This window comes from Hippoglossus hippoglossus, chromosome 9 (genome assembly GCF_009819705.1).
Source record: "Hippoglossus hippoglossus isolate fHipHip1 chromosome 9, fHipHip1.pri, whole genome shotgun sequence".
Taxonomy (NCBI): Eukaryota; Metazoa; Chordata; class Actinopteri; order Pleuronectiformes; family Pleuronectidae; genus Hippoglossus; species Hippoglossus hippoglossus.
In genome coordinates, this window is record NC_047159.1 from 10570647 (window position 1) to 10595642 (window position 24996).

The window sequence follows — 24996 nt, forward strand, 5'->3', positions numbered from 1 at the left end:
ACATCGAACTTTAGTGGTTTACACTCAATCACTGTGGAGGCCAGCGGGCGCGTGCACCTGCAGCATATGGCGAGCGAGCGCGTGTTGGAGACGTTTCACGTCGGTTGTTTGTTTACGATAAGTTAGAAGTTTATGTTGTGTTGACAGTTTCGTTAAATACACGTAACCTATGTGGTTTGAAGTATATTTCCACCTCATGTCATCTTAATGTTCCAACAGGAAACTTGATTCTTTACTTTATTATCTAGAGGATAATGAAGAAAAATAAAGTTTTCACTTCAGTAAGGGCCTTAACCCCAAATGTTAGTTTACTGTGACTTATAGTTTGTTACAATCATGAAGGTTATGCAAACTTCGTGGTAACAATGCAATAAATAATACAATAACTAGTTTTTTGTTTGCTTACGTTTATATTAATATATCTATTAAAACATTTACCATTATCATTATTATTGATATTATTGAAAGTTAGACACAGGCCATACACCTCTTCAGTTGTTAACATTTTTGGTCCTAATTCATTAAATTCACATCCACACTATATCACAAACTATTACGCTATTATTGTTATTGCTAATATCATAAGTCTCTTATTATTATTATTGTATTATTATTATTATTACTATCATTATTATTATTATATGGATATTTAGATGGATAAGTAAAGTCAGATTTTATTTTAAAAACAAGTAGGCCTATATGTTTGGGTTGTGATGATTTGATGACAGTTAATAATCTAAAAAGTGGAAAACAACGCAGACACACAAGATTTTCGTTTCATTTCGTTTTTATTTCCAAAAATCAAAATTAATATAACAATAAATGGCAAAATGACAGCTCGTTTCAGCAAATTCCACAATGGAGTTATAAAAAAAGCAAATCAGGTGAAACGCAGCAATAAATACATGTCAGTTAATCTCATCCAGTGAAAGCAAAAGACACACGAGTTCATCTGAAGATACAAAAAGGAAAATACAAAAGAAGGCAGCAGTGATGGCTACGTTAAATAGGCTAATGTGTGAATTGGCAGCACTACGCTATCGAACAAATCCAAACAATATCGTTTGTGGTTTGAAAACAAAAAACAAAAAAAATCGCATATTTCTCAAGCCTCTGGCTCGAATGTTTTTTAAAGTGCACATCATGAACTTTTGAAGTTGCAAAACAAAATACATTATACAAACAGATAAAAACATAAATCACAAACAAAAAAAATGTTTTTTTAACATTATCAAATATAAACAATAATGCATACAGGTGATTTTGTGGAAGACAGCTTTTTGGTCGGAGTGACGTGGGGAATACCCGTGGCAGTGCTGCGCGCGACATGGCAGAGGGGTCTTCCAGCCACGTCTCCATGGAAACTGGAGATTATAGGCTATATATCTATTGGCAGAACCGAATTAGGGCTATATCACATAAAAAATAATCTTTAGACTATATGCATCAACTTGATAAAGTATAATTATTGTTAAAAATTGAACATGGCTATTTTTGAAAAAAGCTACAATTTCTATTCTCTTAAAAATCGTTTTGTTAACAGCAGATAAACAGGTGATTGACACGGGTTGACTATGTTTTTGATGGAGTGGAGCTTTGATATAAGTATTTAATAGTATTCATTATTCAGAAAGACACAGGGAGACGGTGCAGGTGGTGGCGGGGCAGCTTCAGTTCTGACAGGTCGTCCTCCTCGCTCGAGTGGAGCTCCATCGCTATTTCGTCGGAGTCACTGAAGTGAGAGTGCGGGGAAAACTCTCCGTCGCTCCGGGGAGACTCTTTCCTTCCGCCGGCCGCTGCCAGCGAGCCGCCGGGCCGGCTGCAGGAAGGTGGGGAGGGCGAGCACATCGCTTCTTCGATCAGGGCGGAGAACTCCTTGTCGAAGGAGGAGGAGGAGGAGGAGCGGAACGTCGTCCCGGGTAAACCGCTGGATGAGACGGGCACAGCCGCGGCTGTCCTGCCGGCTGCAGAGGAGGCGGAGGCCCGGTCTGTCGCTCCGTCAAAGCCAGAGTCGGAGGAAAGCATAATGTCACAGTTTGGCGAGTGGGAGCTGGAGATGCCCGCGCTGCTGCTGCTGCTGGTGGTGCTGGTGGTGCTGGTGCTGCTGCTGCCGCCGCTGGAGGAGGTCACCGGAGCCTCGAGCAGCTCCGCCAGCGCGTTGATGTAGATCTGCGCCATCTGCAGGGTCTCGTACTTGGACAGTTTCTTGTCGTTGTCCAGCTCCGGGATGACGCTGCGCAGCTCGTCGAACGCGTAGTTCAGCCCGTGCATCCTTCTCCTCTCGCGCGCGTTGGCGGCCACGCGCCTCTGCTTCTGGACCCCGTTGCCCGGTCTGCTGGACGGGGCTCTCTGCCTGGCGGACCCCTCCTCATCGGACCCGGAGACGGTGCCTTGGAGGCGGCACAGGTCCCGGACTTTGAGCGAGGAGGAGGAGGGGCTCTTGGCTGACTTTCTGTAGCTGGGAGGGCTGGGGAGGCCGGAGGACCCCGGGGAGCCGCTCTCTGCAGAGGACAAGACAAGTTTAGTTACAGACTTCTTGAGTGCATCACAAGGTTTTCAATTGCACAATATAAACTTTGCACTTCAGATCACGATGCTTCTTTCTGCTAATGTGCCACTTCAGTGCAGAAGGACTCAGCTGCAGAACTCAGTGCATCACATTTGCAGGTGATCACTGTGGAAGTTTCTCCAAATGTTCTAAACAATGCAAAGTGAGTGGGTTCTCACCGTTGTAGGAGCCGGTGCTCGGGCAGGGCGATTGCTGCAGGTAGTCGGGTGAAGTGGCGTGTGCCGCACAGGTGCCAGGCGGCTGCACCGAGGCCAGCCAGGCGCGTGGGTCACTGCCGCTGTCCACGAGCGTCAGTCCGGGCTCGTAGCGGGACTCCTCCGGCGCGTCTTTGCTCCAGTCGTCCACACTCAGGACCTCCATGTCTCCACAGGCGCGGCAGCAGCGTTGGACAGAAAAGTTCTCAGGGACGCGCACTGTGCGGGTAGATCGGTCGCGTGCGGGACTCCTTCTCTGGTGTCTCGAGGCGCGGGGTCGGTTTAAAAAGCGGCACGCGCCTGGGAGCCCCCCTCCTCGCGCCGGTCGCGTGTTGACGTCCAATGAGAAGGCTCGGTTAGACCCGGGAGAGGTGATCACGGCCCCCTGAAGCAGGACTGTTTATGATCACGTAACGATTCAAGGAGGGTTTCACGCAAAGGGAGGTAAGGGGAACCTCCCACAGGACGCACGGGGGAGGCGGCGTTGTTTTAGGTCAGGAGCGTGGGCAGCGCGAGGCGTGCGCACGCGGGGCCAGAGCTCCCATACCTGTCCGCGTGTGTGCATCACGAGTCAGAATGTCAGTCAATTTGGCCTCAACTGTCGAAGAGTCTTCTGTGCAATGATTTCCTCCGTGTCACTGAGCTAACCAGAGGTTGGTCTATTATTAGCTCGACATTACCCACAAGAACCCCCTGACTCCATAGATTGGTCTGTATCAACACAGACCAGGGTAGGTTACATTAACAGATGGGTGGATAGATGGATAGATGGATAGATTAATGGATAGATAGATAGATGGATGGATGTATGGATGGATAAATGGATGGATAAATGGATAGATAGATAGATAGATAGATAGATAGATAGATAGATAGATAGACAGAGAAGAACATCCTAAATGATAAGGGTTAAAGATGGATGGACTTTACTGATCCCAAACTGGGGAATTCATGTGATACAGCAGTAAGATATCAGGTATAACATATTATCCCATGTGGGCACTGAAATAAATACATTTAATTAAAAACATGTTCCCCTAATACTGTTAAAATGCACGTTACCCCACCGGTATTTGAGTTTTTAATAAAAACAAATAGCACAAAAACATGAAATAAGTTACAATAAAAACAAACATAATGAAGTTGGGGATTAGACTGTCCAAAAATGAATAGTTTTGTGTCAAAGTAAAGTTTGATCAAATTTCTTCCCCAAACCCCCAAAACCAAACAAAAAAACAAAGTTAAACAATCTTTCCGGCTCCCGGGGCTCGAGCGCTCATTGTCAATTCATTCATTCTAAGATCATCTCCAGTTTCCATTTTTCTTTTGAGGCGGCTCTGAAAGCTTTTGATCCGGCCCTCGGAACGCCCTGTCGGGAGAAAGGTCTTCACAGGGAACGGAAACATGAGCAGGGCTCTGGTGCGCTCAGCACTGTTTCTCCACTGAGCTGAAGAGCCGTGCAGGCCTGTGGAGCGCGCGCCTGGCAACTTGGAAATAGGCTGGAGGAGAAGACACGCGCACGCACACTTGTAAAAACTTTGACAATACAACATATACCATTGCTAATGTTCACTTTCCAATAATCCTAAGTTATTTTATTTGTGTAATATAACTATTACTGTGCAATATGTATCATTACTCTTTTTTCATCACATTATTTCAATATCATGTGTAATATCTCATACAACTTACTTTTTATCATTTCTACTTACAGCCACTTTTGTTTAGTATTAGTTTCACTGACTCATGTAACTTGTTTATTTTATTCTCGTTTCTACATTGTCCTTTCCATATAGGCACTGATTCTGTATACACTTAATAATTTATTTCATTTATAATCCACTTTACACCTTTTAGGCCTTCTTATTTTTATTTTCACTTAGCCCCATAAAGTCTTATCTTATCTTATCTCTTATTTAAAAGTTTGAGTGGAAAAGGACAGGTTGTTTTGACTGGAAGAATAAAGTTTGGACAAATTATAGCTGTTGAGGAAATCACCTGCAGTCTACTGATCAGAGCAGCCATGCTTAGTGAGATGCTAACTTTAGGCCTATAACCTGGCAAATGAACAATGGACTAATTGCTGGGTGGAAATTGGCTATTTAACCTAATTGCCACGGTGGATTTAGGATAAGAAGGATATAGCAACATGTTTCTTACAGTAGCCCAATGTATGAGGCACAGTGATCAAAGGCAGCAACTGTTCGTGGCTGGTGTCCAACATTAAAGGAGAGAAATCGACCTCATAAGCAGCGGTCTCAATTTAACTTCACTACTCTGACAGGAAATAGTCCATATATCAAGAAAGCTTAGAAATACAGGCCTCGCTGCATGATCTAAATCTATAGAGAAGCTGGATATCGTGGGGAATTTATGGGAAGGAATCCCATAATTTCAGAGATGAGCAGACATGAGCCTTTTCTATTTTTTATTCATGTATTCATCACGGGGACGTCTTGCGGGCTAGAGGTCTGGCGCCGAGCCTTCGCCCCCTCTTCCCACCTACGAGCCCCCAGTCCAACGGGCCGGGCAGAGCTCCTGAAGCTACCGACAGGTTGGATATTGTATCTGGCGATTATTAAAGTGTCGCGGCCACAATGGAGACTCTATGTTCCATTGGTCACGCCTGGGGGGTTCCTGCATGGAGAGAGAGAGGGGAGAGGGGGGGGGGGAGAGGAGTCTGCGTGCTGCCGCTTCTCATCCCCGTCTCCCGGGAGACAGAGGCGCGACGGGCACGAGGCTGAAGCAGCGAGGAGAGCTGGGAGTTCAAAACATCACTGTACTTCACTTAGTACACGTCTGATACTCCGATGAAGTACTTTACTGCAAAAACTTCACTGTACTTCAGACCAATACTTTAATACACTTCTGATACCCCGATGAAGTACTTTACTCCAAAAACTTTATATGAAGCTCTCAAATTAGCTTCTCTAACTTTTCCAGTTTCTTAGTTCAATATAAGTGAAATTACATTTTTCACATAGTGCAAAGTACTCAGACAATACGTGAGAGGGAAATATTGGAAAAAAGTAACAAGTATTGATCAAAATATACATTTGACCTTCTTTTGGCTTACTGTGAAGATCAACATTTAAGATATATGTTATAAAATATGATATGAGGCTATTGATTAAAATTAATAATACTAATATTAATAATAAGCTTTAGTTAAAAGTTGAAGGAAACAATAAGATCAATAAAACACTTGTTCTATACTTTGATTTTGCTTAAAATACTTTAAAAAGTAAAAGGACAATTTTGAGAGTAGCACTTTTACACGTAGTTTTTTCTGTGTTGTTGCTTTGCTAAACTTTTCTTAAGTAAAAGCTTTAATCCTGCATTACTGAAAAATGGTTTCTATTGTTGCTTCCAGAAACCCTCAAGGGATTATACATGAAGGTGAACATGCACGAAACGACGAGCCTGAGAATCTGGGGACATTTCAAAAACTATCATAATGACCTCAGACTAACCAATGTCAATGATGACTGATCTCTCCCGACTTCCACAAATATGATGCTTCACATCAAGTTGGTTGTCAATCGTTGGTGCAACATGGAATTTAATTCTCCATAAACATCTAAAAAAGTATTTATTTTTCCATAAATGCCCAATATTTGGCAAATGGCTCTCACTTACCTTATAATAGCGCACAAACTGAGATTCAGGGATATCTCTGAAACTCAGGGGAGCTAAACAGCGTCCCCGTCTGGTTACACCAGGCTACTACAATGTAGTGCTCCATTGAACTTGACAGCAGCAGCAGTGACTCTCTCCAGCTGTTAACAGCAGCACACAGGCCTTTGAAGGGATTTGGAGCGAAAGACACAAAAGCTCAGCTCATGCTTGAACTAAAAATCTATCACCAATTCAAACCAAATTACTGAACTTTGACTAAGTATTTCCTCATGAAAATAATTTGCAGCTTCAAGTAAGTAAAATACATTCAATCTATAATTAAAGGACACCCCCCCCCCCCCTGCATCAATCAATTCTGTCCGTTCTGGATCAATTGGCTCATCAAAATTACACTTAGATGCGAGTTTACAAATCGCTGAAAGACTCGGTTAATCATTGTCAGAGGTTTGAAACTAAAGACTGGGTTTTTCTACAGAACTATTGACTGTGGAATAATTGTTGATCACTTTGGATTCTTCTATGACGTCACATATCAATCGTTTATGGCTGTCTAACTAAACATGTCTATGAATGAATGATAATAAAAGAAAAGATCACAAAATCATTGTGGCTACAGCATCTTTGTTTCGTCTTGATTCAAGCATGTTTACGTCTACTTACCAACGTCTGGATCGACTTTACAGCAAAAATGTGACTTGTGCGGAATCTGGAACGACTTGTGGAAAAGACAGGACATATCCACCGGGAGTGAACACTGAAGGAAATTTTGTAATATTGTTGAAAGATTACATTTGTTTATAGTCGGGTCACCAGAAAGAACAGGAAGTGATAGTTGTGATGTGGAAGGTGTGACATCTTATCTCCATGGACAGTTCTTCTTTAAAGTCCCAGATGTTGGGGGTGATGTGAGGGAAAACTTCAATGTCAGAGGTGAGCCCCTGAATCACAAAGAATAACAACAATATATAACAGTAGTTATCAATCACAATTTGTTGATGAAATTCACCACCTTTGGCAAAGACAACAAATACGATCCCACTGTAGAAAACCTGTTTATTAGACAAATTATACACAGAAAGCTTTGCCACTTGTAACAGAGGCCCCAGTTTGTTCAGTTTTTGAATAATATGCAACACATACAACAAAATAGGCCTATATTAAATACTGTACATCATAAACTTTTGAAAATTATCAATTAAATCCTGTAGTTCTATGTATGAAATTAAAAATGTTAACAGATAGCGCAACAGCAAGTTTGTGCATGCTCTCTTTTTAATCGACTTGCCACTTTTTGTTATTTAGCCAGCAAATAATAAGATGAACTCAGGATGACGTGAGAAAAGCAAAGAGTGTGTGTGTTTTATGTTGACCATGGGCGGGACACGGGAAAACCACACGCAGTGATGTGACCGCTGAACTCAACACTAAAGCTCATCATGATATACTCTTTTCTTTTTGTTAAACAAAAATAGCATAAACATGTAAAATATACATTTTTATAATGTCTCTCTCATTTATACTAAATAAAACTTTTTTTAAACGTCTGTGTCCTATTTGTCATTCAATAGCCATACTGTAGCCTAATATAAGAAAAGGATGCCTAAGAACGCTTGCTTCAATAACACCGTGGCTCAACTGAGTTCTCTATGCGCGACAATTTTGCGGTTTTAGTTCTTAAAGATAACAAACTGAAAACTTGTTCTAAACAACTAACATTATCAATTATTAATACAGTGTTAGTGAAAAAAAAATGAAAAAAAAGGTTTGGTTCCATTTTACCCCCAAATCCACAAAATACCTTTTAATGATCTTAACTTACCGATCCACTTCCCCGCCCCCAAAATGCACCTAAATGGTCTCAGTTTAATTAATTGGCACTTTAAAAAAAAACAAACAAGGTATATAAACAGTACCCTTAACATTACAGATATGAAATAGAAGTATATTTTGAACTCATCTCATAAAAGGCAGCCACAGGGTTCCGATGGCCATTGACTGTTGGTGACATTCCCATGACCCGAAAGTACAGCCTCGGACTCGCTGCTCTTAAATGTACATGGTGATAAATTGGGTGTTGGGAGGGTATGACTCGCTATAGTCAACATATAAGGCCTGTACTGAAGATGCTGTTGCAATGGCTTCTCCTTAACACAAAATCAACTCTGCTTCCCCACTCGAACCTGATAAGAAGTGATCGATGAACTCAAACAGGACATGACCTTACAGAATTAGCTTTTTATCTTTAAACACCAAGGCCATGGCAGCACTATAATTAAGCAAAACAAAGAAAAAAAGGAAATCAAAAGTAAAAGTCTGAATGACAGTTATGCAAAAACCCAGAGACTACATCACTCATTTAGCAGTTTTTCAAAGTTTGCTGAGGAAAATAAAAAAACAAGCAGACAGCTCAGAACAATGTTATTTTTTTTGTACTTCCTGACCAAAACACATTCCACGCATTAAAATCTATTTTTTTTTCAAAAACAAAATTCAATAAAAGACATATAATAAGCATAAGCTTTTTGAAGTCTTTCGGCTCGTCTTTTATGTTTTTTTTTTCTCTTTAAGAAGTTTTTTTTTGTAACATCCCTTTTACTATCCCTCTGAGAGTCTGATTCGAGGATCTCACCTTGTCTCGAAAAAGCAGATAGCACAATACAGGTGAGAAAAAGAAAAAGGTCAGCTCTACATACAATCACTTACAGGTCTGTGGGCACTGGTACAGTGCAGTGGAATTGACAAAGAGTCTTTAATGTGCATCAAAATGGTCAAAGTCTCAGGCTGATGCACCAAAATGGCAGACGTAGTTTAAGATCGATGCACCAGGTCGGTGATTCTACAGTGTCGTACTGTTGCGCTGCTTTTCAACAGTTCTCAGAGCGACGCACCATCACTGTGTCAGCATGTGTTCAGCTGTAAAGTCTTAGGTCTAGTCAGGCCACTGTGTTGACACCATCTTGGAGATACTTACACATTGGGAACCCGAGGTATTGGTGGAACGACACCGGAGAAGACGAGAAAACCGAGAATGGACTCCCACATAGCAAAAAGGCAGAGAAAACCCGGAGAAGTGGATTCTTCCAATATTCACTGAGATGGGGGCCTTTTCAAAACTACAAGGGGTTTCCTGTGTGCACTCCCAGGGCTACGGACAAAACTGTGGTTATATATACCTTCATAAAATAACAGCCCCAAAATTGCTTATTAGTCGTTGTTGCTTCTTGGCCAAAGACAGCGCCAGTCTTCCACCAATGCCAGCCTGGGAGCTCACAAGAATTATGAAGTATTTCCTGCGGTCAGAGTCGTACAAACTGAACCCTCCGAGGTGGGGTTCAGACAGTAATAGGAGTCAGGTCATTTCAGCAAATGTCCCTCACATGAGGCAGTCCTCATGCCATAAAACCAAAACTATAAAAAAATAAGATCCCCTTTCACACCCCTTTATTTCCCAAAAGAATCCCCCAAACAATCACAAGAACGACATCAATAAAGCAAAGATCCCCCTCCCTCTTCCCCCTCTTGCACCTCACCAGCTTGGTTTGCAGGAGGATAAGGAGACGCCCCAGCAGAGCTCCACCTCCGTTGTCTTCTCCACATATAAAACAGAGAGAATCCTATGTACACAGATCACTATCCTCTGTCTTTTTAGCTTAGCCGTAATGTATTTGTTCAACCACCCCGTGACTGACTCTAACCACCTCACCTCCTGCTCTTTCTCTTCCTTCTCCTCCTCCTCCTCCTGAACCAACCACATTCTTAGCGACTCCTCATATGGAGGTGCCCCTGTCTGGATCATTGCCATATCCAAAGTTGGGTCCTGGACCTGTGGACTGGTAGGGGATGGAGGACATTGTTTTAATGGGGCTGCGGAAGAAGCCACCGTTGGGGGCCCTCTGCCTGAAAGGGCCCACCCCAGTCCGGTGGTCCTGGAGAACGCCCCCGCCGCTGCCGAAACCAGCGGAAAATCCAGCGGCGGCTTTGGCAGAGAGGCTGCGGCTGAGGGTCTGGATCTGCTCGGGGATGAAGGTGGTGGTTGTGATGTGGGTGTTGCGGAAATCGCTGATCTGCTCGAGGGCCTGGCGCGCAGCTGGCAGCGCATCCATGTCGAGGGGCGTTAAATCGACGGAAGAGGTGGAGAATTGCTTGTGGGGGCTCTCATCCTCGGTGCACAAGCTGTTAACCCGGCGGTGTAGGTGCTCCAAGTCGATCTCCTTATCGTCCTGCAGGTGGGGAGGGGCAGGAAAGAAGCAGTGATGGTAAATGATAGAAGGGAAGAGAGGTTAATGGCGAGGGAAGGAAATTGGAACCGAAATGAGGTGGAGGGTAGGATATTGGAAAAGAAGTGAAGGGGAGAAAGATCCAGGAGCAGTGTTTAAGGAAGGGAGAAGGGGAAGAGGCAAAGAGCAGAGTTAGAAGGAAGATGAGAGGATGAATTCAGAAAAGTTGGATAAAGGAAGGAACCAAGGAAGTGGGAAGATTGGTGAGGAAAACAGCAGAGAAAGTGGACAAGGATGAGGTGTGTTTGTATTCAAGCAGTAGAGATGTCATCATCCAACAAGTATAAATGGACAGTGAGGATAATCGTGAAAGTAAAAGAAGGGTGTTGGACAACGCAGATGATGAAACGATGAGGGAGGAAGGAGCGAAAGGAGAGCAGGGGAAAGATGGGGGGAAGGATAGAGAAGCACACTCTGAGCTGTGGTCAGGATATTGAAAGAGAGAAACACAAACACACTTCTACAAGGTCTTAAAGTAAAGGGAGTGCAGATCATCTGGAATACACAAAGGAAACACAACGCAGCATCGTGCTGTGTGCGCTGCCATTCCAGGGTGTGCTGGGTCTACACTGGTGATCACACGGTAACATACACGATCTATGTTACGCTATGAATGCAAGTTATATTATAGAAGCCAGTCTGAACGCTCAATAATACTTTACTTATCTTAAGTACTTTTCCTTGTCACCACTGTTGCATTCTGGCCAAAAAAATTCACATTGGGATTGACGTCTCATTTTCAAGTGAATTTTTGTTTTGTTTCAGGCCACATACAATTCATCACTGCAACTATTATAGATCATAGACGCTTTAACTCCAATCAAACCTTAACAATCTTAACAACACCACTTCTATACACATACATAAACTTAAGCTTTAAATTGACTTATATAAGGTAAATGAAACTTACAAATTACAAAGCATACATTATACGACTATATTATTAAACGACACATTACTTATCCACATTACTTATCCACATTACTTATCCACATAGTCTAAAAGATGGCAACACTCAGTGAGAGGTGTTTCATGCTTTTACTGAAGGGGAATGGAAGTGGACGGTTGTGCAGAGGGAGCTCGGGTTTGCGATGGATGAGGTGAGGATAAAGAGGGAGAGCGGCTCAGGTGAACGGTGTTAGAAGATGCTGGAGAGCCAAAACTTTTACTGCTCTTTTGCATTTTCCAAACATGTGGCAACGTGTTTACCGGAGGGAGGGAAAGTATCTGAAGGATCTCAGAGGAGGGGGGTGGGTGGTGTAAGGGGGTCTCAGTTTGGCATTTCTCCACGGTAAAGGCAAAGAGTCACATCATCGTGGCGTAACAGTAGATTTACTGACCGTGTCCTTCGGGTCTGGGGGTTCTGGACGGGGCACTGGCACTACTGTGTGCCGCTCATGGACAGAGGGGACCAGCAGCGGTGGCCCCTGGTTGCCATCTAAGGAGGAGGGGGCAACGGGAGGAGGAGGGAGAGGACGAGGGGGCGCTAGTGTTTGTCGTGACACTATCATAAACACACTAAGTGTTTGAAGGAGGAGGTATCAGAAGAAATGAAGGAGGGCGAAAGAGAAGAGTGAATCACAAATGGTCAGTCTGCCGTGTGTGAAAGCAGATCAGTGGTAGGAGGGATTGAAAGGGAAGGAAGTGTGAGGGAAGGGACAGTGGTATCGGACCTGACTGCATTTAGGATTCCTGCCATTTTAAAACCCACTGAAACATTACATATGTGAACACTGACCCAACTTAATGATTATAACCGATACTGACATAAATACAGTTTTAAATCTAGATGCCTGAAATGTATTTAAATATACATCTCTATTTGTTTTCTTTGTGTATTGCAAAGGCATTATCTTAGAGAACAAAGCCAACTTCACACCATAAACTGGTTTGTGGCTTCATTTGTAATATCTTATCTTTATGTTACATAAAATAAATACTTTACCGCAGGATTTTACCTGCAAATACATGTAACTTTGACTTGTTCTGGTCAAAGATGATGCTCCGTCTTCCTCTAGATAGGAAGACAGCACCCTCTAATGGTAGCAAGGCATCTCTGCACATCCCAGGTACATGAATGTATATGAAAGAGGTGCGTTAGAAGAGAGCTTTGCTACACTGTGAACACAGAAGTATGAACTTCACTACCTTATTTTCCATTTCTCTAATTCCACCATCATTATTCATATCATCACATTACAAGTAACATCTGTCTGACAGGCATTACTAACCAATGATTTAGTCTTATCTCCTATTGTATGTATAACCTTGGGGTGGGCGGTGCTGTGGTGAAGGTGGTCATTCTCATTTTGGGTGTGAGCTCGGAGGGGTTGGCGGGTTCGTAGGAGTGCTGCACGATAAGGGCACAGGGAATGTCGCAGCATGCTGGGGGCTGGTAATGGGTGGCGGTTGGGGCGTTGGTGTTGGCCGTGTTGGGCGCCTGGTTCTGGGCTTGACCGCCCCGGGCAAGGGGGCGCTCGTTGGGGCTGTGAGGGCACTGGTCGGCAGCTTGCCTGACAGATGGGCCATCTGCCTGTGTCTGGTGTGAGTGTGTGTGTGGCGTGAACGTGTGTGTGTGTGTGAGCAAAAGGGACAGAAGGAGAGAGACAGAAAGAGAGAGGTTTGATGAGAGAGAGGTGTGGAGTAATTCATATAAATGTGTTTGTGTGTTTGCGTAAATGGGGAGGATTCAAAAAAAAAAAAAGAAGAAGAAAAAAGAGGCCGAAAAGACACACAGGCAGACAAACGGCAGACGGGCGGAGACAAGAGAAGGGATGAGTGACAGACAAGATCAGGCAGATGGAGGGATGGCAAGGTGGAGGAGAGAGAGGAGTCGATTGGAGAGACAGACGGGTGGGGGGTGAGCGAGAAGAAACACATGGCAGTCAGTCAGCGCACACAGTTAAGCAGGTCGTTCTGTGTTGTGTCCTCAGAGAGACATTCACACAGTCGTTACACACCTGGAAAGGGGAGATGTTTAAATGGCATTTTGTATTGCTCTCTCCCCCACTCTCTCTCTCTCTCTCTCTCTCTCTCTCTCTCTCTCTCTTTCTCTCTCTCTCTTTCTCTCCCCTCGCCTGCTACCCCCCCTCAACACAGTGTACCTATCTACAAAAACAAAACACTGGACAGAGTATGAGAGCTTTGAGCCACAGAGACACAGATCATTATCTGGAGTTAGAACGAGGAGGCCGGCGATTCCCATTCATAGCAATTCAGTAAATGAGAGGTCGGCTGTTTTAAGTGTATCAAAGATGCTGGTACACAAGGGAGAGCCGGCTCTTCTCGTGCTAAGTCTGAGATATCAGACACGGTCAAAACCACAGTTACATCTGTTATGGAAGAGTTCTGACACTGGTAAATATGATTATTTTTGATTATATGCAGCAACAGAGTCAATCTCATTTTTGAATTCACGGGGATGCCAGTGACAGAACTCTTTCATATAAACCTCTTAAAGAACATATATCAGACAGAAAGGTTGAAGTCATACATCTGCCCCTGTAGTGAATGCAATGGGCCTCAGACACGAGCAGGAAATATCTAAATGTTATACCTTTTGACTTTGAGCAACTTGATCCATTTTCCATCATAGATACAAAACTATCAACAAACCCAGACATCGCACACCCAACCCAAAATGAGTTCAGATGCTTCGGAAATAAGAAAATAGTTTTATATTTTTAAGAAAATGTACCATTATGTGGAACATGCTGTAGTGTCAAAATGTGTATTATCAAAACTCTTGCAGTCTTGGAGGGAGACGGTTACATGATCCCCTTTTGTATTGTGTATATGTCCTTTAGTCACAATACAGTTCTTATGATTGGTGACCCACATTGTTCAGCTCTGTGTGCGGTGTGTGTATTTGCGACTGTTTAAGATGGGTAGAAATACACAAGCAAACTGTTCACATCGAAAAGCAACGTCAGCCATTCCACTGCACACAACACAGAACCGCAGCACAGACACAAAAACACAGACAGGAAGCCCACAGTCAAAAGCAGGTTAACACAGCACCACAGCGTCAGGTATGAATGCACGTAGAAGACATAATGCACAGTATGTAGTTATGCATATTTTGGTATGTATGAGAAACAGACATAAAACAGCAAAGTCGAACTGGAGTTTGAACAGTGGGTTGTGGGTATTCATGTATGTTGAAAGCATGTAGGGGTGCATGTATGTGGCACGCAGGGGTTGATGTTTTGGCAGTACAGTTTGATGGATGAACACAGTCGTGATTTGTATCTTAAGTTGTTGCATGTGTCACCATGGGAAACACAACCTGATCACTGCTGGCGAGAGAAGGGACGCATGAACGGGAAAACCCATGATATGACATATTAGACAAAGAGTTTGAGCTTTTGTTGCGCTGACACACGTTTGACACGGAGGAGGAGCCGAGCTAAATGAAGACGCGTGTGCATGCATGCGCGAAGGCGAGCTCGTTGGTGTGTGAGCTACTGTAAGATGTAATGTCTTTTGATTTTCTGATTCTTAAGATGTATAAATGATGTAAATCTGTGCATGGTCCACAGGTCTTGATCCAAATGACAAAACCGTGACTTCTAAAGTACGTACATGAATTTCAAATGTTGACAAAATATTATTCAATTCATATCCTCTAAACATCCTGATGTGAAATCTGAAAAATGACAGTTGCTAATTCATAATGCATTCAGGATTAGTGGCGTAAATCATGGGAATCCCTGTGTGGCTGATATAAGCCTGAATTCTCTCTACAGTCTCTCAGTGCATGGAGGCAGGACATTTGAAGTTCTCATGCCAAGTGTGCAATCCCAATTCATACTCCTGTTGCCAATGTATCTGAGTAAGCCAAGTTTTCGAGGCCCATGCATAAAGAGTAGGTCAACCGGGCTTTCTAAAAATTGATGTGAAGCTTTCAGTGGCGCACAGGGGGCCGCGTGTTCTTGGCCCAGTGCGACGGTCTCGAGTGGTGTTGACATTAACTGTGACAGCGAGACGGAGGCCATTGAGTTCTTCATTTCAACTGACGGAGAGCAAATCATACGGTGGAATTAATTACAAGCTTTAAGGTTTGCTTCATTTATTAACTTTGGGAAGTTAGATGACATTAAACGCACCAGACTCACTAAATTGGTCATGACTACGACCAAATTGCATGGAGAGTTACACAGTTTTCCCCAGTCGATTAAAATGCAACATGTGCAATTATCTTATTAGCTGCTTTGAAGTTAAATGAAATTGTTCGTCCTTCATCCACTGAGTCAGTTTTTTTTGATCTCCCTCCTGTTTCGTTCTCAGGAAACATCTTTGCAGCTGGTCGATATTTTGAAGTCATTCTGCACAGAGTTCAGATCAGAGAGTGTTATTTGCACTATTTTACATGAATACCATATAATATCTCAGCCAGAGGAATATTTGGCTGCTGAGGTGAATTATTTTTTGAAGTTCCAATGGCCTTTACAGACAAATGGTCTGTCAGTACATACAAACTTGGTGCCAAATGTCTCCATATCTGGATGGAAAAACCTTTAATACACCCAAAGTCAAGGCAGGCGGTCATAGAGACACAAGTGATACAAAAACTGGTCAAATAGTGAAAATGATGCACAGTGCGAGGCTGTAACTCCGATTGATGACAGTCATTTTGTGGAAGATTAGAAAAGCAGTTACCAGTCCCAGTGAAGTGAGCTTGTTTGTTTAATTACTGGATTATTCTGATAGTGTGTGTATGCGGGGCGTTTCGGTCGCTGTTCAATGATCCGATAAGCACTTTGTTCGACGCACACTGACCACTTTGGGTTCAGTGGTCACTCTGAGCAACCCTCGAGTCAAACCGACGGCAATCGATAGGTCAATGCTCCGACAGGATGAAGGTCTGAGGTCAAGCATCCAAATGATCATGGCTGAGTGAGCCGACTTCACTTTCACCATGGAAGCACTGAAAACGCTCTTCTGATAACACACTGTTAGTTTAACTTGGATATCTCGCTGTTTTACTCCCACTGCTTAATAAATACTTTGCTTTTATTTGTGTTTTAAACACACTCTTACTCCCACTTCTAAAAAACCCAGAGGAGCTGGTTATATTTCATCTATATCAAGTGCCTTCCAATATTAAAAGTGAGATCAGACAATAGAATTTATATATAAAAACTATCCACATGTGATTTCTAAATCAATAAAAGTGATTTCCCTTGGACAGTAAGTCCAACTTAATCAACTGCGTGGTTTGCTTGTCAGTACCTCTGCATACAATCCAGACTGCAGCCATATACCACACACTGTTTTCATTCTAGTGGTTAAGATAATAAGAGTCCTTGGCTAGATATTGGAAAAGATTGTAGTTTAGGCTAAAATAGATCCATGTTGTCATGGTTACAATAATAAGCACTCAGTTAAGGTTGTGGAATGGAGAAGCAATGCTGACTCTTGCTTTGAAACAGGGAACAAACCCATGTAAGAGTTGTGTGTTTGGTCAACCCACTCTTCACCTCCTCAAAGATAACTGTGGGTGGTGAGAAGCTGCTTGCACAGATGACCTATGGGGTCATTTTCTCTCTTACAGATGTTCCCCTATGTTCCCTACGCCTGTGACTGCCTGGTGCCTTAATATGCAACAACCTTGATCAAGATCTACAAAGAGAATCAAAGACCATCAGCGTTTAAAACCCTGCTGTCCCTGCTTTTCACTGTTGTGACTCCACTCCTGCTCTCACTATGGGGCTGATTCCACTGGCTGCTCTTGGTGCCTAATGAAGATAGCGGGGGGGCAGGCATGTTGCAGCTGAATCACACTGTGCCTAACATGACTTTGGATTCGGCTCAAGGTTCGGCGTCTTTGTGGTTGCTCAGTGGTGAACAAAACTACTGGTCTGAATGACAGATTAAAGCTGGTTACTGAGCAGGGGACTGGAGGCAGGGGGTCTGTGGTTTGTGTGTCTGTGTGAAAAACCCTGCTAATACACAAGACATCCTTGATTCAACTAGGATATGTTTCTGTTTCACTCACATGCAAGAGGATCAGTGCATGATGAGCAGCGGCATGCTGGGTAAATACATAACTAATGCATTTAACTTGATTAACCGAAGCAATAACAGTACTGGAGAAACCAAACGAAGCTTAAACAGACCACAACCAGCCTGCTGTTGAACATGGTTGTTCTCACTGCAGCTTGTTGTGAACTTAATGGCACACATCATGCCAGATGCATGGGGGAACATGCACATGGCGAACTGACTGAGATGGGAGGAGTCCGCACGTGAGTTTATAGCCCCAGATTGTCTATAAACAGAAGTGATACAAATCCTCTCACAGCGTCAGGAGGTCTCTTCTTAAATCGATTCAGTTGAAGAAAAAGGGAAGACGAATGTAAATGGAGAGCAACTAAAATAAAACAATAAGGTAGATCAATGAAGAAATGGCCCAAAGGACATGGGATAAATGCAACTAACCACTTGCCACTCTCCATCCGCTGCAAGCGATTGCAGCTGGTGCATTGGAGCACGGTAAATGGAGCTGTATGAAACTTACAGGTAGTTTGATGAACTACGGTGACGCAAATGATTAAAACCAACTATTCATCTGAAATAACACCAATCTCAATCTTTGTAGCATATTTCAGTCTGTCATAATGAGGGCAGTTAAATGACGACTCATAAAATATCTTTCTCCAAACGTTAGGAGTTGCAGTGATGTAGCGATGCAATAATCTGTGACGATAGACCAGTGTTTGATAAGGAGCTGCTCATTTAATCATCTAGAACCAGAGTTTTCCTGTTGAAATTTTCCTCTAAATGACTTTCCGGAGGATTGGTGTTATCGACCTTTTATGATTAAAACTAACCTGATCTGACACTAAATCATCCGGGCTACAGTCGCAATTTCCATTCTCCATATTTTTGTCGTCCTGTCTGATTTATTCTAGGTGGAACTTAATATTTGCACGGCACCAAGGATTAAGCAGATGGGAGAGGAGGCCGCTCTCACTTGTTTCAGGGAGTCAGGCAGAGAAATTCACATTGACAGTGCTAATGAACATAATGGCCAAAGTAAATTAAATTCCCCATTTCGGTCCACAGGTATTAAAAATACCTCATGCTTTATGACATTAATCTAATATATTATCTTGTAAAACATCTCTTTTCTGACTGAATAGATAGATTTGTATTTGTGTAGGACTGAAAGCTGAATGAGAGGTGAGGAAACCAGTCATTCTCCAGTTGACCTCAACCTGACTTTCTCAAATAATTAAAAAAAAGGTGTTTTTAGACATGAACTCGGGAGATGAACAACACAGCTGGAGTTTCTCCGCTCAGACGTGTTCACAGCAACACAGAATCTCCAGAGCGCTCAGGTGAGAGATGGTGCAGCAGGCAGAGGCCGGACGTTACGTAAACACTTCAGCTGCTGAGATGACGTGTTTTTGTTTACAGCAAATCCACACTGGTGTCAGCCCTTATCCCATGAAGTTCTCTTGACAACTTCATCGGTGTCTTCAGTGTGTATGACACTGCTTTTACATCCTGGGATGTTTGCATTCAGTAACATGTTAGAAACCTCATCAACGCGACCACTAGCTCGCTGAGAATCCTTATCAGGGTTTTTTTAAGTTTGGAGCCTCTCACTTGGACATTTTCGACCCTCTTCGAATAATAAGTATTCATACCAATGTCTGAAAGCAGCTAAAGGTGAAAACAACATGCGTTTGAAAACTGAGGTATTTTACCTGATGGCAAAAAAAAACACTTTTTTTTTGTGGAAAGTTATCTCTGCTTCTAATTTATTTCTGATACATAAATAATTAACTGAAATCCAAAAGTGAAAACATTATTTCAAACATGATTACATTTCCTTCAGGTCATCACTGGCATGTTTTGCATTTACCAGACTCACCACAGTTTAGATTTGGATCATGCACTCTACACTCTCCCTCTGTGTTTTGGTAGGCGTGGGATGTGATGAGGAGGGCTGAGGTTGGAAATTGAATTGAAAGCTGGTTCAAATCCTTTTGTGGATAAAAAAGAGGCTCCTGACACAGAGAGCTTGCACTGATGCTATCACTCTTTTATGTTCGGCTGAGAAGGGCCTGAGCTTGTGTAATTACCATCTGTAAATAGAATAGCGACTTTCAGTTGGAGATGTTACATTTCCTTTCTATGGGGGAGCATTTGAAGCAGGATCACATGATGTCATGTGATTACGTCCGATGATGCCCCCGCTCAGGTGATCGACCAGACATAGGCTGATTGGACAGTTCTCAGGGGGCTGCAGCTAAATTACGAGGGGTTTATTTTTTAGATCGTTGGTATAAATATCCTTACACCGCACACTGCAGCATCCCCACCGGCCCTCAGGCTGTTTGTGTATTCTGCTTTTAACGCTGCCATCCGCGACCACTTTTCTCCAAAACATTAACTTTTCAGAAAGATAATTGGTTAATTGCCCTGTTGACACTGACACATTTTGGCTTCTTTTAAAGTAATGAGCACCATCTAAACAACATTAATAAAACATACAAAAAAAAAGAGGCGAGATTTTGCAGGACGTCAGCATTAAAGGTTACTGAATTCATTATGGGCCAACGGAGAAAATACTCACTGGATTTTAAGATGCAAATGTTAATTCATGACTCAGAATGATCCAAACTGAGGTTGTAGAGGGATCCTGCATTATCAGGGTGTAAATCAGGTGTAAATAGATGAAGGGATTTGGTGAGTTTGTGGGTCAAAAAGTTCAGTCATTGAATACTAAGGATTTTCCACAATGTATCATCATGGTGATTTGGTTTGACTTTTGAACCCCTAAAATTTGAGCACTTTAAAAAAAAAAAAAATGTTTTATCAGCCACACCGACTCAAATTAAAGCTACAACTCCAATGTAGTATCCATTATACATATCACTGTATGTGTTGAAGCTTAATAAAGTTGGGCAGACACTGCGAACTTTAAAAATTTCGTTTTTGGATTCCATGACACCATGTACGAGTGAATCTTCTGAGATGTGAAGCCAAAGCTCAGGATTTATGTGCTCACACTGTGTGGTGAGATCGTCTGACACCACCTGACTCCTCACACTACGTTTTCGTTGGCTCCTCTTGTCCAGCTCTGGAACGGCGTTTTTTGTCAAAAGTCAAAGTTTGTTTGCTAACAATGCAAACAAGGGAGAAACATGCTGCCGTGATTATATGTGTAAAAAAAGAAATGTCTGCATATGGCTACAGAGGTGTGGTTTGGAAACAGAGGTGATTTGGTTTGGATGTTTTGCAGAGAGAAATCAAAATACCTTTGAGGCTACTATATTGTAAATTAATCACAAGCTACACTGTGATTACTGTACGGTAAGAACCCCTTTCTCTTATGGACAAGACTGTAACTGTGACGACACGCAGCTACATCAGCACCTTCATAATATCTGAACCCTTACCTAACATCTCTCAGTGTGTAATGTTGGTAAGTGTGTTGTTGGTATGTTGCCCGGGCCATCTAAGATTACATCATATGTAATCTGATCTGGTATCTGTTTAACCGGCAGATACTTTGGTTAAACTAATGAGGACGAAGTGGGAATAAAACAGGAGCAAAAACCCTCTTCAATTCAATTAGGTTAAAATGGCTGCTTAATTCAGTTTACACTCACATTCAATTAGATTTTGGCTGAGCATGACTCTTTGCTTAATAATTTTGATAATTTGATGGTAACTGTAATTAGGCAAACAATTAGAATTAATAACACAACAGGATGCTTTATAAGTTGATTGCCCCATTAAGATCCTGATTATGGTTGAGAAAGGGAAATGAACACAATCCTCGCAGAACGTCTGAGAACACTGACCTTTCACTTCTCATGTATTTTTATACACCAAGCCACATGGCTTTATACACACAAGACTATGAGATCTATCAACTCTGTCTATAAGAGTGGTACTACAGCACCTCCAGGTTTCTTTTTGTCACAATGTGCAAGAGCCTTCAACACATGCAGCTCCCTGCTGTGCTATCTGGGTTGTGTTGCTGAAGTTGCTTGCGTGCAAATCTAGTTCAGGCGAAGTGACAGTGTGACCAGAGGAGGTTTTGAAAGCATCCAGACGCTGTCAGTGTCACAACTCCTTCACAGGGAGGGCTCTGCTCGTATTTCTATTCCGCGTGCACCCTGACTTTGAGGAATTGCTGTATTTTTTACAGCTTAGCGCCCATGGCCACAAAGTCTAGACTTTGTATTACATCCGTCTCCCCGTGCCTCAGCTCCACCCAAAACTAAACCCGTCATCCATCCCATCACCATCTGTCCAATCTTACTTTATTTTTCTCTCCCCTTAATCCATCTTCTCTCCTTTCTATCTGTTACACTGCACCTTTTGGACAGATGAGCTGGGATCTATTGCAGGCCCTATACCTCCCCTCATCCAACCCCGTACCTCCTTGGAGGGGACCCTGGATCCCTTCCTCCGTGACCACCAGCTTTCCACCATGGCGATGAGGCAGGAGAGCACAACGCCAGCCGCCAGGACACAGAAGACACCTGCGAAGCTTTGGATGTCCAGGGCATTGCTGTGCTGCCGTGTCTGTACTGAGCTGTACAGGTCACATGGGCTGTCCTTCGGCCACCACTTGAGTTTCAGTATATCCATGTCCCCGTTCTGCTGGAGCTCCAAGATTCTAGGATAAATGCAAGAAACACAGGCGTGTTTGCATAGAACACACACAAAGAACACTGGAACATGTAATGCTGCATATCTGTGAACACGTAACAGTCGAATCAGACATTTCATGAATCAGTGATTTTGTAACTTCAAGTTTCTGGAAATTGAAAGAGGTCAACACATGCATGCAGAAGTAAGCATACATAAAAATACAGGCATACATGAATGAATGTGTAGATGCATGACCTATCAATAAGCCAGCAGCAACATTCAGACGAGTAACATTGTCCAGTGAAGAGTCATAAATATTCACACCAGCCATTTGCACAAAACCTGACCACACTGCAGCTTCGACTGCAGCTGCTGTTACTCCTCTCTTCCATTTGAGGGCAGTGTTTGCCAGTCAAAATGCTCCCTGTGAACCACACTGGGCCGTCACACTCATTATGGCTAACATTAATATGTTTTGCAGCACGACACAAGCACACCGCCACAATGTCATTATGCAGCCTATAGCTTGAGTCGCACGATTGATGCCTTCAGAGGGGATACAGCTCAGAGGTTGATGGGGTCCCTGTGCTCGCCTCCAGCTTGCTGTTTGACTGGGTCGTTTTGGTTTTGGTTTGGAGGGGAGCTGCAGACACAGACAGGCAGATGGACAGACAGACAGACAGACGGACAGACGGACAGACGGACAGACAGACAGACAGACAGACAGACAGACAGACAGACAGACGGACAGACGGACAGACAGGCGTATAGCAGTTCTGTTAGCATTCGGCCGGATATTTAACAGGCCATGGAGGCGAGAGGTAGCCAGGAGAGGCAGGGACAAAAAGGAAAAGGGCAGTCTGGGAACGTGTACTGTGCTGTGCATATACCTCCCTGCATACATACTAATAAAGAAAACAAACAGATGAATAAATAAACTCAGCCACCCCACTGATTCGACATCAACAGGGCAAATACACATTCAGAGAAAGGTAAAAACTTGATTACATGCTTTCCCCAGCAAACTTGAACCGGTTTCCTACATGTGTACACAGAGACAGATGTCTGCAATCGTGCAGGACTTCCTGGGGGCAAACGCCTCCGGCAATTTCAATGACGACATGCTGTCATGAATGACAGTGCCCATCTCTCATCGTTCCTGTTTTCCCCCCATAGAGAATACACAAAAAATGGACTGAAATCAATCAAGAAATGCAAATGAGTCCTGCAGACGGTTTACATAATTAATTTCATCCACAATAGCCAGACAGAAAAAAAAAAAACATGGTTCATTTCAATGTAAATCAGCCAAACAGGCTCAGCACGTCGCTCTGTTACCATGTCACTCTCATTTAGGGACATTCTCTTATCAATCCCCGGGCTCTGCTGAGGTGGTGGGACGGGAGGAGTGTGGGGAAGTAGATGGTGGAAATGGTAGGTGTGGTTGTAATGAATGGAGGAGAGGAGAGGAGAGACAAGAAGAGATGAAACAGAAACTAGAGGAGAGGTAACAAGGATAGAGGAAACGAGAGGAGAGTAGAGGAGAGGAAAGAAGGGAAAAAAAGAGGAGAAGAGAGGAAACAAGGGGAGAGTTACCGAAACAAGAGGAGAGGAGAAGAAAGGAAATGAGAGGAAACTAGAGGAGAGTAAACAAGAAGGGAGGAAATGAGAGGAGAGGAAACGAAAGGAGAGGAGAGGACAGACGAGACGAGACGAGGAGAGACGACAAAAGAACAGAAGGGGAGAGGAGACAAGGGGAGAGAAGAGAAGAGGAGAGAGGAGAAGAGGAGAGAGGAATAAAAAACAAATGAATTCCAACTGTAAATCCACTTACAGTCATTGTAATACAGGATCGTGTCCTCCAGCTGCAGACTTCATTGTGCGATTGTTTTGATCTCAGATCAACAAAGATTAGCTCCAAGGTTATCGATAAGACTTTGTGTGGGTGATATGCAATATTGGCTCAAAACAAATTAAATCAATCTGATCTGCAGTGATTGAGTGTTGAACCCTGGTCGTATGGTGGCAGCTCTAGTTCTTATATTACGGGCATGAATATGAGGTAGTCAGTGTCTGTCCGTCCCTCAGCGCACAGCAAACCTGCCTCTGTTCTCTCTGTCACTTTTGAGTCGTAAAGTTGCATTGAACAGGACGTCTAGAGCTGTTTTGATTCCTGGAGGAACAAACAGCGCAAAAAACATTTCAGTGTTGCACACAGAGGGCACACAGTTGATATGCAAGCCAAAGTGGCTGGGATTAGGTTTTTGAACGGCACTCGGGTTTGATCAGAATTTAAACGGCGTCCTGACGGCATCACAGAAAAGGAATTGTGAATGAAAGTAAAGATTTCTTTCCTGGAGAGGTGTTGTGCCTTTCGTACAGCAGGTTGCTGACCTTTTTATCTGTCACTCTGACGACAGATGCTCCTCACACGTACCAGCACACTCTGACAGACAGCCTCGGCGGGAGACGGATTACACACAGGCTAATGAGATGGAATAAGAGCGATCCCGCCTATCAAAGAAGCCAGGCGGTGTTTTCTCAAAATATTTCATCATTCCTCGCCTGGAATTCAGCCAATTTCTTGTCGGAGCCGATGTCTTTTCATGTCTGTCAAAAGCAGAGGCACGCTTTATTTTTGGAGTTGCCGTCTGTCATCTCGGCTCATGGGGGGGGCTTACGTGCTGCAAAATCC

At 43.2% G+C, this 24996-nt stretch overlaps 2 protein-coding genes across 5 annotated transcripts in view; both read right to left on the bottom strand.

The window, feature by feature from the left end:
* Positions 1–914: 914 nt before the first annotated feature.
* On the bottom strand, positions 915–3024 carry atoh1a (atonal bHLH transcription factor 1a). The gene is made up of 2 exons (XM_034595913.1): positions 2728–3024; positions 915–2501 (listed from the first exon to the last, which is right to left on the bottom strand). Exons 1-2 carry the CDS (start codon positions 2927–2929, stop codon positions 1627–1629), a joined length of 1077 nt encoding a protein of 358 aa, XP_034451804.1. The 5' UTR covers positions 2930–3024; the 3' UTR covers positions 915–1626.
* Positions 3025–7441: 4417 nt separating this feature from the next.
* grid2 (glutamate receptor, ionotropic, delta 2) overlaps positions 7442–24996 on the bottom strand; it is a 442863-nt gene continuing 425308 nt past the window's right edge. For 2 of the 4 annotated variants that reach the window (XM_034595238.1, XM_034595241.1), the window contains 2 exons: positions 22086–22326; positions 7442–10622 (listed from right to left, as the gene is read on the bottom strand). In XM_034595238.1, the coding sequence (XP_034451129.1) occupies positions 10170–10622; positions 22086–22326 (694 nt within the window). In that variant the 3' untranslated portion in view covers positions 7442–10169. Of the gene's footprint in view, positions 10623–12910; positions 13219–22085; positions 22327–24996 lie in introns of all 4 variants that reach the window. The other 2 variants (XM_034595239.1, XM_034595240.1) reach the window with 2 other exon arrangements.

What these genes read in the sequence shown, in the direction of transcription:
- atoh1a (XM_034595913.1), bottom strand. Translation starts at nt 2,929, where the DNA reads ATGGAGGTCCTGAGTGTGGACGACTGGAGCAAAGACGCGCCGGAGGAG. An exon ending in GAGCACCGGCTCCTACAACG is followed by an intron (nt 2,502 to 2,727) that starts GTGAGAACCCAC and finishes TGTCCTCTGCAG; the next exon opens with AGAGCGGCTCCCCGGGGTCC.